The sequence below is a fragment of the Nuphar pumila genome, chromosome 5, assembly GCF_984573655.1.
Source record: "Nuphar pumila chromosome 5, dmNupPumi1.hap1.1, whole genome shotgun sequence".
Lineage (NCBI taxonomy): Eukaryota > Viridiplantae > Streptophyta > Magnoliopsida > Nymphaeales > Nymphaeaceae > Nuphar > Nuphar pumila.
The window spans coordinates 42917524-42930250 of NC_143253.1; the positions used below are offsets into that span (position 1 = coordinate 42917524).

At 40.1% G+C, this 12727-nt stretch overlaps 1 protein-coding gene across 1 annotated transcript; it reads left to right on the forward strand.

Moving 5' to 3' along the window:
- Positions 1 to 1854: 1854 nt before the first annotated feature.
- LOC149837460 (uncharacterized) lies at positions 1855 to 12388 on the forward strand. The gene is made up of 4 exons (XM_090006056.1): positions 1855 to 2422; positions 4951 to 5319; positions 6503 to 11145; positions 11767 to 12388. The coding sequence occupies exons 1-3, from the start codon at positions 2306 to 2308 to the stop codon at positions 11099 to 11101; spliced, it is 5085 nt and encodes a 1694-aa protein (XP_089862182.1). The 5' UTR covers positions 1855 to 2305; the 3' UTR covers positions 11102 to 11145; positions 11767 to 12388.
- Positions 12389 to 12727: the final 339 nt, after the last annotated feature.

Sequence of the window (12727 nt, forward strand, 5' to 3'; positions counted from 1 at the left end):
TCTGATATTTTTGGAAGGCCATTGTATTGTTGCTTTTTGCTCTTTTTTTTTCTTTTCTGGTGCTGAATTATGCATCCCATGGTTATTGAGGATCAAAGTGTATGGAAGCTCTTGGATTTGTCTCTATATGGTGCCTAATTCACATAATTTAATTTACAGAAATACAATTTGATCCTTATTTGGAGCAAAATCCATATTTAGGGCAAAAATATCATTCAAAGTCTATATTCAATGCAAAAAATTATATTTGGGGCAAAAATCTATATTCATAGCAAAAAAATCATGATTTTAGATATAACTTCATAATTGGATCCATATTCGAACAAAAAAACATAATAAATTTGTTAGAACATGTAAAATGGTAGATGGATCGGGTCATACGTCCAAGTTGTTCATATATCGTCATCAAACAACGAACAATTGAAACACAACATTTGAGTACGATTCAAACAAACATTGGACTTAGAACAGTAGAACCAATGCACTATTCTGTTCTTTTTGTTCATTTTGTCCAACCCTGGACAAGCCATCAAACATACCCTAAGTGTCATTCTTGTGCTAGAGAGAGAGAGAGAGAGAGAATTCATGATATATTAGAACCATTTTTTTTAAAAAATTGTGAAATTATTGGAAAATAAAAATATATAGAATAAAAATAGATAAAATAGTAAAAAAATACTTAACAAGTAGTTCTTAGCGGGTAAACATTTTTGCTTTTTAGAATTACACTGAAAAAGCAAAGGGTGTCAAAATTCTAGATATCATTGTTTTAACCAAGGAAGGAAAATCTCATGATAAGTAGAACCTTTTTCGAGAAGATCTCACAAAAATATAACAAAAGAAAAAAGTTAAAAATCTAGCAGGATAAAAGTAATATGAAAACCATGGAAATCTAAAAGTGATCTCAAGATTTGTTAAATAGAGATGTGATACAAGAGCCAACCATGGTCAACTGGGTTTAGAATTCGTTTTTTTTTTAAATTTATAACCTGACACGTAGATCTGGTCGTGCTGGCTCAGCCTACAGTCCTTGTTGCTGACTGCCTAAAACTCCGAGGCTAGGACCCCTGCCCGTCATCTATGGTTTTAGGATTAGTTTGGATCTATTTATTTTTTTAAAATTTTTATTAGATTTAAATTGAATATTGGATATTGAATTAGCTTTTGTTTTATAGTTAGGCACATCTTCGATCTATATTAGATTAGGGTTTTGTATTTTTTATACATATTCTTTGTAGATATTTTTGTTTACATAGATCAATGAATGAGTTTGTGTGTTTTTCTTAATTTTTGCATCTCCAGCTGTTTCTAGCGTAGTATAGAAGTAGTTTTGTAGATCATGAACTTTTTTTTTTACAAATCCGGAAATGAATTTGCATCAAGATGTCAATGGATTAAATTTTATCTGATAATCAACCCAAACCGATTTTGTTTAGTAAAATTTAGTAATCCAAAATCACATCTGATTATAATCAGATTCGGATATAATTTTTTAATTTTTGCTACTAAATCTGGGAGATATTCGTATTTGAAGGATATTCAAATCCGATTACATGAATAAAAATCTGATTTGGTACGAGCTTTCATGTACTTGAATCCAAATCCAAATCCAAATCCAAATCCGTTTAGCCAATACCTGGGTAGTTGGATCTGGTACTGGATACATCGCACACGAATCTGAACCTTTTATACCTCTATTGGTAATCAATTACAAGGGTTATTAAAAAATATTACGATATTTTGACACTATATTTGAGTTAAAAACAAAGATAGTTTCAGAGTCTATTTGCGTGTTGCGACACGTGAAAACCGAGCATTTCCTCTCTCTCTCTCTCATTTTTTCGGCCCTCTCACTTCTCATTTTCTTTTCTCTCGCTCTCTCGTCCGTCGATTAAGTCTCTCTCTTTCTCGCTTTGTCGTCCGTCCATCGCTCTCAGATAGGAGGACGAAAGACTGGGTCGCCGACTCGGCAGTCGCCGGAAAAGGGGCCTGAAGCGGTCGGGATCTGGCTGGGACGCGTTTTCCCTAACAATCCAACGGTGGTTTCGACGAAAGAAATTCGCGCGGATTTCCGGCGAATTCTTGGAATTCTAGGGTTCGATCTCCGGTGGATGGGATGATTCGGGGGTTAATTTGGGGAGAATTAAGGGTTTCTTGGTCCGCAGGTTCGATCTAGGGTTTCGAGTGGACGGGAGGGCTCCGGGATTGAGGAGAAGGCGGGAGCTTTACGACCGAAAGCGGAGGAATTGATGTGTCTCCGTCGAGGCGAGGTCGCGACGGAAACCCCGGGGGAAGATGCAAGGCTATGCATGGGCGGGAAGGTGAGGATCCAAGACGGAAGCGGCACATGCGGCCGGACCCTCCTTGTGCGGCGACGACTGTAGCGAATTCTTTTCCTTCGGACGCGACTTGTTTCTGCAGGGTATAGAAAACCAGAAAAATTCATCAGTTTCCTTTCTTCGGCATTAAGATTTCGTTGGCTTTCTTATTTTCCCCGTACTTTTGTGATTTCTGTGGCATTTACCGGCCATTTGGTTAGGGTTCCTTAGATTTGGCGATTTTAGGGCGCAATCCTTGTCCTTTTTATTTTTTTTGCCTTCGTTTGACTCCTGGTGTTTTTGGTCCTTGTTGTTCATGTGTTTATGTCGATGAAGCTCAAGTTTCCTTGAATTCGTGTTGGCAGTGCATGATTTTTCTATCTGTGCAGTGCGTTTTTGCTTGTTTCGATGATGTTGGGGCATCAAATGGGTGGGATAAACTGTCTTTGCGATCCTTTTTTTTCTTTTTTCTTTTTGCTGCGGTTCTTTCCTGGTGATTTCGTCCATGGAGCTGGCTTTCTCTCTGTTGGCAAAGGCAGTGCGTGGTTGTTCTGCTCACGTGCTGAGTTTGTGTTCATTTTTGGCGAAGATGGGGGATGAGCATGCAGAATCGACATCCTCATCTGATTTTGGTCTCCTTTCTTTTTCTTTATTTTTTGGTCGAGCTGGTGTTTTCATGAATTTCCAAGGTTCTTATAGCAATTTATTAGGTCCTGTGTGCATAGATCTATTACATATCTAGTTTTCAAAAATTTTACGGTATTTGTGTAATACATCTGCCAAACTTATTGATGGTGATCCTGGTGCATGAGAAGCTGTTCTAGCCTGCATCAGGAAGTTACACATTTTGTTTAGTTTAGCTTAAATATTAAATCATCGGAACAGCAGTCTTGGCACTCACGGTGTATCTATTGATAGTTTGGTACCATTCTAAATCGTCATTTATGGCGTTTGCATCTGAGGATTTGGTTATTTCATATGTGCATGATGTTGGGCATGGGAGAAAGAGAGACACATAAACTTAGAAAACATTTTTTGTTTTCTCTTATGGGCGGTGAAAATTCTACTTTTAAAAAAAAAACATTTTGGTATGAAAGGCATGTTGGCAGATGAAACATGCATTATCTTACTGTAGTTTTCAGGATACTGGTAAAGTATTGTTGCCTAATCGGTCAGGATTCACCAAATTTTCTAGATCATGTCAACATTTGCTAGAATCTTTAGGAGTATGTAGATTCCTTAAATACAGGGATTTTTTCTTTACATGCAAAAATGGACATCATCAGTAGAATAAGCTACTTGACTATGATAAACTGGCTTGTTGAAATCTTTTTTCTTTCTCCAATATCATGGGTGTAACGTTTATTCCCTTAGTTCCAGTTATGGAGTGAAATAGAGAGAATAAACCACCAAATGAATACTAGATCAAGGACTCAAATTCATCTTTGGAAACACAAAAGGCTGGTAGGTTCGGAACTTCCATTATGTTTCTAGACATGGTTGCTGTCAATGCAGTGTTATGGAGAATGACATTTTCAATTGCTTCTAAATTTAGGGTACAATTGTTTGTTTGCAAATAGATTCAAACTCTAACTTTTATCAGTAACTGAATAAGGATTTCATAGAAACTATTGTTCCATATTTGCAGCAGCATTAGAAATGTGAAATCAAGAATTTTAGAATTTCAATGTGTGCATGCATACTAACCGCCATGTGTTTCATCCAAATTGCAACCTTGAGTTTGGTTATACTGGGGATAATGCTGTTTCTGCCAGTCTGATACTATTTTTTATTGTTTTTGCAAACATAGGTATATTATGTAAAAAAGGAAAGTTAAAGAGGCTTATGTAATTGTTCCATGCTAACTTTTGTTAATTATTTGTGTTTTTTTCTATTTATTTTGCTTGTCTTATATTTAGTAACTCCAAGTTACAGTCATCATTTGAGCTAATTTACCAATTTACAAAAAAATGCATAATTTGTTGAGATTTTCAAGTTTGCATTTAACTACGAAAGAATTGTGGTTGTTTAAGGCTTTTAGAGAACATTTTGTTTTAAAGTTGTGTTACCTTTTCTTATGGTTTTGTCAGCAATTGTTCCTCTTATGTTTATCTTGTCATCTCATTTTGAAGTAATGCAATTTCTTTGATGTTGAAAATGTTGCAACCTCAAAAATTGCTGATAACATTAGTTCTGCTAAACTATTAATTGCATTTGCCAGTTATAAATGAGGTATCATGAGGGATTCCAAGTCACATTGGAGTAACAACAGTTTATGGATGTAAAATTGTCAGCAGCCTGTTGTACCAAAACAATGGCATTTAATGTCTTCCAATAGATGCCTAAATTGACATTGGCCTATGCAGTATGCATGTGATTTGAACCTTTAATTTTTTTCTTCAAATATATCCCCCATACATCATGCATGTATCAAATATCGTATGCCTGTGCATTTAACTTGTGAACTTTTGATTTTTTTTTAATGAATGTGGGTCCTCATGTTCATGCATGCATATATCAGATACCCTATGAACTTAAGTTGTTTCAAATTTCTTTGAAGATTTTGTAATTTCAGTTAATTTCTTTCTCTTTCTTTTACTCCCTCACAATATCAATCCCTTCCATTGTGCAGGATGGTCGCAAGATCAGTGTTGGTGATTGTGCACTATTTCAAGCTGAAGGTTCTCCACCCTTTATTGGAATAATTCGTTGGTTGACAACAAACAAGGAGGATCATCATAAACTTGGTGTGAATTGGCTTTACCGACCTGCTGATGTGAAGCTTGGTAAAGGCTTCTTGTTTGATGTTGCACCCAATGAAGTCTTCTATTCATTTCACAGGGATGAAATATCTGCTGCATTCCTACTCCATCCATGTAAAGTTGCGTTTCTTCATAAAGGTGTTGAACTTCCTCCAGGCATATCTTCATTTGTATGTCGACGAGTTTATGACACAGCGAACCAACGCTTATGGTGGCTAACTGATAAGAATTACATAAATGTAAGTCAACTAGCTTTAGTGCATCCCATGGACAATATGGTGCTCTATGTTGGTTGTTTCTTTTGGATTCTTCTGGGATGATGATTTTGTGATTTTTTCTTTTCCATATAGTCTCCTGAAGCTTAATTGGACATGACCTTATATACCTGTGACGTACAATTATAGAATGTTTGTTCAATATCATGATGAAAATGCTATCCTGTTTTTTCATAATCCTCATAACCGTCTTTGATTTGGAGAGTTGATTACCCAAATTGGGTCAAATTAGTACTCTGCAAGAGATCAGTTTTCATGAAAACCAAGCGGTATATTGAAAAAAATCAGTAGCACCTAAAACTTCTAAAAACTGGAAGTGGAAAGCTACTGGCATTGACGATGATCTGATGCTAAACTTGATGATAGTACAGTGTGAGTCATGAGCGGAGTTTCAGGGCAGCAACTGACAGGTTGCAGGATTTGCTTCCCTATGTCACACAGACTCTTCTAACAGGGCACCGCACCCGCCTTGTGCGACACTTGGACACAGCTTCCTTTGTGTTAGGTGAAGTCAACCACACTGAGGTCCATTTCTATCCAAAAGTAGATTCAGTTAACCCTAATCAAAGTCCATTTTTATCTATATTATATATATATAAATACATAAATGCACACAAATATACGTAGTGTTAACTTAAAACTTATATATATATATATACTCCATGCACCCCCACACCCAAGTTTTTTTAAAGTGCTGCATCGCCGCATCTGCACCTGTACCCACACCCGCATCAGCATCCGCACCTATGTGACAGTTGCTTCCTGTTGGCTATGGTGGTTCAGAGCACAAGTTCTTGTTGAGCTGTGTTCCTCAAACCATGAGCAGCATTAAAAATCTTCTCCAAAGAAGTTAAATGTTAGTGGTATTTTTTGTGGCATAGCCAGCAGTGGTGTTGAGGTATATGGGTTTGGCTGAGGACACCACCAAGTAGCTGGGGTATAGTGTTAGATTTGAATGAGGTTTGATAGGAGGTCTATTTATAGGTTTTGGGTTGCATCAAGGGTAAATGGTTTTTATCTGGAAGCTGTTGTTGGTATGCATGCATCCTTCTGCATTGCAGAAATATAGGTGTCTTTTTCTCATATTTCTTATTGTTCTTTTTTCTGCCGGTCGAATTCTTAACTATTTGCTGTCATTTTACCTTAGGAGTGGCAGGAGGAAATAAATCAGCTTTTAGACAAAACCCGGGTAGAAATGTACACGGAAGGTCGCTCTCCCAAACCGTTGAACAGTTCGGCATCATCGAAGCAATTGAAATCTGGTTCTGATAGTGTACCAAATAGTGCTACTTATTTTCATTCTCAGGTTAAGGGAAAGAAGAGGGAACGGGGTGATCAGGGCTTGGAGCCCATTAAGCGTGAGCACTCATCTAAAACCGATGATGCAGAATCTGGTCATGCTAGATCAGAAAATATAATTAAGTCAGAGGTTGCAGAAATAACTGACAAGGAAGGTGGCCTTGTGAATTTGGAAGGTGTTGAGAAACTGGTGCAACTTATGCAACCAGATAGAAATGAGAAGAAGGTGGATTTGGCTGTGCGGGTAATGCTTGTAAATGTTATTGCAGTGACAGATAGAGTTGATTGCCTTAGCAGGTTCGTGCAATTAAGAGGATTGCCTGTTCTAGATGATTGGCTCCAGGAGGCACATAAACGTAAGGTTGGTGACAGCAGTAGTCCAAAGGAAGGTGATAAAGGTGTTGAGGAACTGCTTCTAGCATTGCTTCGTGCCCTTGATAAGCTGCCGGTCAATCTTCATGCTTTACAATCTTGTAATATAGGCAAGTCTGTGAATCACTTACGCAATCACAAGAATTTAGATATCCACAAGAAGGCAAAAAGTTTAGTTGATACGTGGAAGAAACGGGTTCATGCAGAAATGAAGAGCAATGATGCAAAATCTGGATCAAGTCAGGCAGTCTCTTGGCCTGGCAAATCCAGTTTTTCTGAAGCCTCTCTTGGTGGGAGTAAACGTACTGGATCCTCAGATGTTCTGAAAAGTGCTATTTCACAGCCTGCTTCAACTAAAACAGCATCCAGTAAGATTGGCCATGGAGATTCTGTTGCAAAATCAGCATCAGCATCTCCAGGATCCATTAAGTTATCGCTGCCTGCATCGATGACAACTGGTTCTAGGGATTCATACAGCAAACTGGCCGTAACCAGTGGCACATCTGATCTTCCTCTGACAGCAATAAAGGAGGAAAAGAGCAGCAGCTCCAGTCAATCACAGAACAATAGTCAGTCTTGTTCAAGTGATCATGCCAAAGTTGCAGGATCTGCTTGGAAAGAGGATGCAAGGAGCTCTACTGCTGGATCAATGAATGCCAAAACATCTGGCAGTTCATCTCGCCATAGGAAATCAAGCAATGGATTTTTGGGATCAGGTATTTCTGGCACTCAAAAGGAGAGTGGTTCAGGGAAGCTGGGTTCTGTAAATAGGAACATGCCATCAGATAAAGTGTCTCAATCAGTAGTGACATGTGAGAGAACAGCTGATACACTTGTTGGGGATCATGTTAACAGTCAGAGGCTAATTGTTAGACTTCCGAATCCTGGTAGAAGTCCTGCACAAAGCCTCAGCGGATGTTCTCTTGAGGATATTGCTGTTATAGGCAGCAGAGCTTCTTCACCTGGGGTGTCTGACAAATATGACCATGGTGAGCGAAAGCTAAAGGGTAAAGGTGATGCTTCTAGGGGCAATATAGCTCCTGATGTGAACAACGAGTCATGGCAAAGTAATGATTTCAAAGATGGTTTGAATGTATCAAATGAAGGAGACAGATCTCCAGCAGTGGCTTTTGATGAGGGACCGAGCAGGGACTGTGAGGATATTGGTAAGACACTGGACATATCAAAAGCTACCTGTTCATCTTCTGGAAATGAGAAACTTATGTTCATGCCTGAACCAAAATATGCAAAGTTTTATGATGCATCTTTTAGCTCCATAAATGCTTTGATTGAAAGCTGTGTTAAATACTCTGAAATTCCGACTTCCTTATCTGCCGGCGATCACCTTGGGATGAACCTGCTTGCAAGTGTGGCTGCTGGTGAAATATCAAAATCTGACCCAGTTTCTCCTAGTGCATCCCCTGGTAGAAATTCTCCTTCACAAGAAGATTCAAATAATGGAAAGGACAGTAAGTCAAGGTCCTCGCATGACAACATTGACACTCAAGATCAAGGACGAAAGGATGAGAGTGAAGATGACGATTCCGAGAAGCAAGGAAATGGTGCTGCTTCTTCTAAAGTTAGGGAGGGTCCTGAAATGACACATGTCACATCACATAGTTTGGAGGACGGTAACACTAACAATCACAAAAATGAGAAATCTCTTGGTTCTGATGAGTTGCATGAGCCTGAAGGCTTATGTTCAAGGCCTGAGGCGAAACTGACTGCTGATGGATTTCCTGTTGAGTCAAATGGAATGGCAATTGGCAAGACATCTCCTGCTAGGGCAACAGAATTCCCAGTGGTTGGAGAACATAGACATGGTTCTGATAAAAGAAAAACATTTAAGAGTGAAGAGGATGTGGATGGCTTCATGGATGCGAAAAAGAAGCCAAAGAGTCCGTCGACATTGGAAAAGGTTAACATAGATAATCTGCGTGAAATGGTTGTAAATAGTGGCATGACAGTGCCAGAGATTCTCCATCACACTGCATGCGATGGGTCTGGATTTGTTAATGCTACTTTAAATCATGCAGCCAAAGGGAAAACCATGGAGGAATCTCTCTCTAGTCACCCGGTGGAAACCAGTGGCACAAACAAAAGACATTCAAAAGTAGAGGGATCTGCTGATGAGGTCTCTAATGAAGAAAATCAACCTGCTGTTACTGCAAGTTGTATTGAGACTGATAAAGGTGATGAAGATACTGGAGCTCTTCCTTGTTCCAAAACCACTGCATGTCCAGGTGATACTGATATATTGAACTCTAAAAGTGTCACAGGTTTGGAAGGTAAAAGTATTAAGGGGTGGGATGGTAGGGAAATTGTGGAGCAGGCTTGTTTTCAGGTTGAATCTATTGAAGTTGGAACTGATGCAAGAGTTGGTGAATCAGCAGTAGCTAATGAAAAGGATGTTCGGAAGGAGGAAAAATCAGAGAAAGAGGTTATTTTTGACCCGCATATTGATGCGTCAACATCTGGTGAGAAATCATCCTTGATTCCAGTTCAAGAAGCAGAGCAGGTCATGGTAAAGTCTGTAGGAGCAGATGTGTGTTTGGAATCTGCATCTGCTGCAGAATCAGCTGGTTTGGAGGCTGTTGCTGCGATTGATTCAGCTTCAAAGCTTGATTTCGATTTGAATGAAGGGTTTCCTGCAGATGATGGTAATCAAGATGAGCCAGTATCCGTCGGAACTCCATCTGTTGGTTCCGCTGTACATCAAACTAGTCCTGGGCCATTTTCAGTTTCTACAATATCAAGTGGTATCTCGGCTTCGATTACTGTAGCTGATGCTGCAAAAGGGCCTTTTCTTCCACCAGACAATATGATGCTCAGCAGAGGAGATATTTGCTGGAAGGGATCAGCTGCCACAAGTGCTTTTAGGCAGGCAGAACCATGGAGGGTTCTTGAAGCACCTGTCCCCAATTCTGAAGTCCCATCATCTGACACTTCTACTGGAAAGCAAGGGCGTCCACCACTGGATATTGATCTGAATGAGCCCGATCAAAGAGTGTTGGAAGATGTAGCCTCCCAATGTTCTGTTGCCCAAGAGTCAGGATCTGAACCAGGCATCAAACCTTTGGCAAGCGAAATGCTGAGTTCTGCATCAGCTCGCAGTGCTGGACGACTAGACCTTGATTTGAATCGAGCTGAAGAAGGTCCAGAGAATGGTCAAACTGTAGGAACATCCACTCGAAGATTAGAGATTCCTATTTTATCTGCAAGGCCCTCATCTTCCTCTGGTGGACTATCTAATGGTGACCATGCTCCCAGGGACTTTGATTTGAATAATGGACCTGTCCTTGATGAAGGTGGTACAGATCCAGGACCCCGATACTCACATCTCAAAAGCTGTGGTTCGTACATTCCACCAGTTGCCAACTTAAGGATGAATGAATTGAGAAATCTCTCATCATGGTTCCCTCCTGGTGGTTCCTATGCACAGGTTTCCATCCCGCCATTTGTGTCCGATAGAGCAGAGCAGCATTACTCAATTGTAGCAACTGCTGGTGGTGTCCAGAGGATTTTGGGTTCAACGTCTGGTGGTCCAGCTGCTTTTGGTACAGATATTTACAGAGCGCCTGTGCTGTCCTCCTCTCCAGCCATGGCATTCACTGCTGCAACTCCTTTTCCATATGGAAGTTTCCCCTTTGGAGGTGGTTTTCCTCTGGCGTCAACATCTTTCACAGCAGGTTCAACTTACGTCGAATCTTCATCAGATGGAGGCCCATGCTTTCCTGCTGTTCCTTGTCACCTGGTTGGACCTGGTGCAACAGTTTCAGCCCCTTACGGTAGACCCTACTTGATTAGCCACCCAGATGGCCCTGGTGGAGAGAGCAGTCGCAAGTGGTCAAGACAGGGTCTTGATCTCAATGCGGGTCCAGGCAACGTTGATACAGATGCTAGGGATGAGAGGTTTACTTCAGTGAGGCAGCTGTCTGTTACTAATTCTCAGGCATTGGCAGAGGAGCAGGTGAGGATATACCAAGCAGCAGGTGGTGCTGCACTGAAGAGGAAGGAGCCTGAAGGTGGGTGGGATGCAGAGAGATTCAGATATAAGCATCCATCATGGCAGTAGGGGAGATAATGAGAAGGCTACCTTCTGTGTTGATCAATTGCCGGGTATGCTATCAGTCTTTTTTTGAAATTTCCTAGCTCTTGGGAAGTCATGTTTCACATGTTCATATATGTTCCTTTTTCTCAACTTCTGCACAAGGATGGAGGATAAGGAATTTCAGGGCCAGACATCTCTCTCTCTCTCTCTTTGTGCATCTCTCTCTCTCTCTCTTTGTGCATCTCTCTCTCTCTCTCTCTCTCTCTCTCTCTCTCTCTCTCTCTCTCTCTTTGTGCCTGCTCATGCACAGGTGGATAAGTCTCACACATACAAGATAAAAAATGCTTCATTAGTGTTCGGAGGGAACTAGAGGAAAATGCACATGTAACTCCTGTAAATGTTTTGCGTTGAGGTTCAGGAATTCTCCCTTTAATTTTAACTTGCCTCTTTCATGGAACTTTGTTATGTTTCTTCTCTGTTTTTCTTTTTTCTTCCCTTCAGGATTTCACTACTGGAATCCAATGGGTCAGTGGTAGTTATCTCTTCTAACAATTTATCAAACTGTAACAATTTATCAAACTATAATTCTCCCTAGTGCTCATGGTTTTGTAATGTTGCTTAGACTGCTGTGTTCTGTAATTTTGCTATTTATGATTTATTAACATTCGTTTGTCATGCATGATCTGCAGACCTTGAGATTTGCATGCTGTCTATTTTGGGGATGTGGATAACAGGCGAGCATGCTTCACATCAGTAGAGCTTTGCTCCATCTGATCATGCAACATCCTGAATCATTGTCGCCCTCTCCATCAATGGCCCAGAGAACCAAGTACATTTGCAAAGTGTAATTCCAGCAGGGTTTTCCTTCATTAATGATGGGCTTGCAAGCATGCAGACAACGGGGATGCAGGTGTGCTGTTTGCATGCGTTCTCTTTCTTCTAAGCATATGTTCTTCCAGTGGTAGAATCAGACAGACATATCATTGCTGCATGCATTCTATGGTGGGCTATGTCAAGCAAGGGCATTCTATGATCAAAGCGTGTCTGGCCTTGTGTTGGAAGCCCTGTAAGACTTCCATGACGTCCAACAGAGTTATAAATTGATTCTAATTTACAGGGTTTCTGTAGAGCTTGGCTGTCCATTTTGTATAGTGCCTTGAATTTATAACTCAAGTTATGTTTTAGTGCTAATGTATATTAATTCATGATGAAGAATGAGTCAATCCTGGATGAGAGACGTAGAATACCTAAACAAGGGCCACCTGTATTTGGGCACATAGCAATGGTAAGATCTACTTCATGATTTTCAAATTTTTTCTTTAATACTTGGACAGGAATTGAGTAAAGTTCTGTGACGAGATTTATGTTGTGCTTCGTACCAACTGATTATAGATCTTGCCATTGTCCTTTTGGTATCGTATTTGATTGAACCTACATTTTGGGTCTATGTTGTAAATATTTCGCTGTTTGCTCCTGTAAGTATTTTTGCTATTTGCCCTTGAACCTTGAAAGCAGCATCTCCTTCACTCCCCATGCTTTTCCTATTGTTGTAAGGTTGTAACTTGGTAAAGATGATGCAAACGGCACAATGCATGAGAGTACGTGTTGTCATATCCTCCTTCATAGCTTGGGATGCAAATGGATTAGATA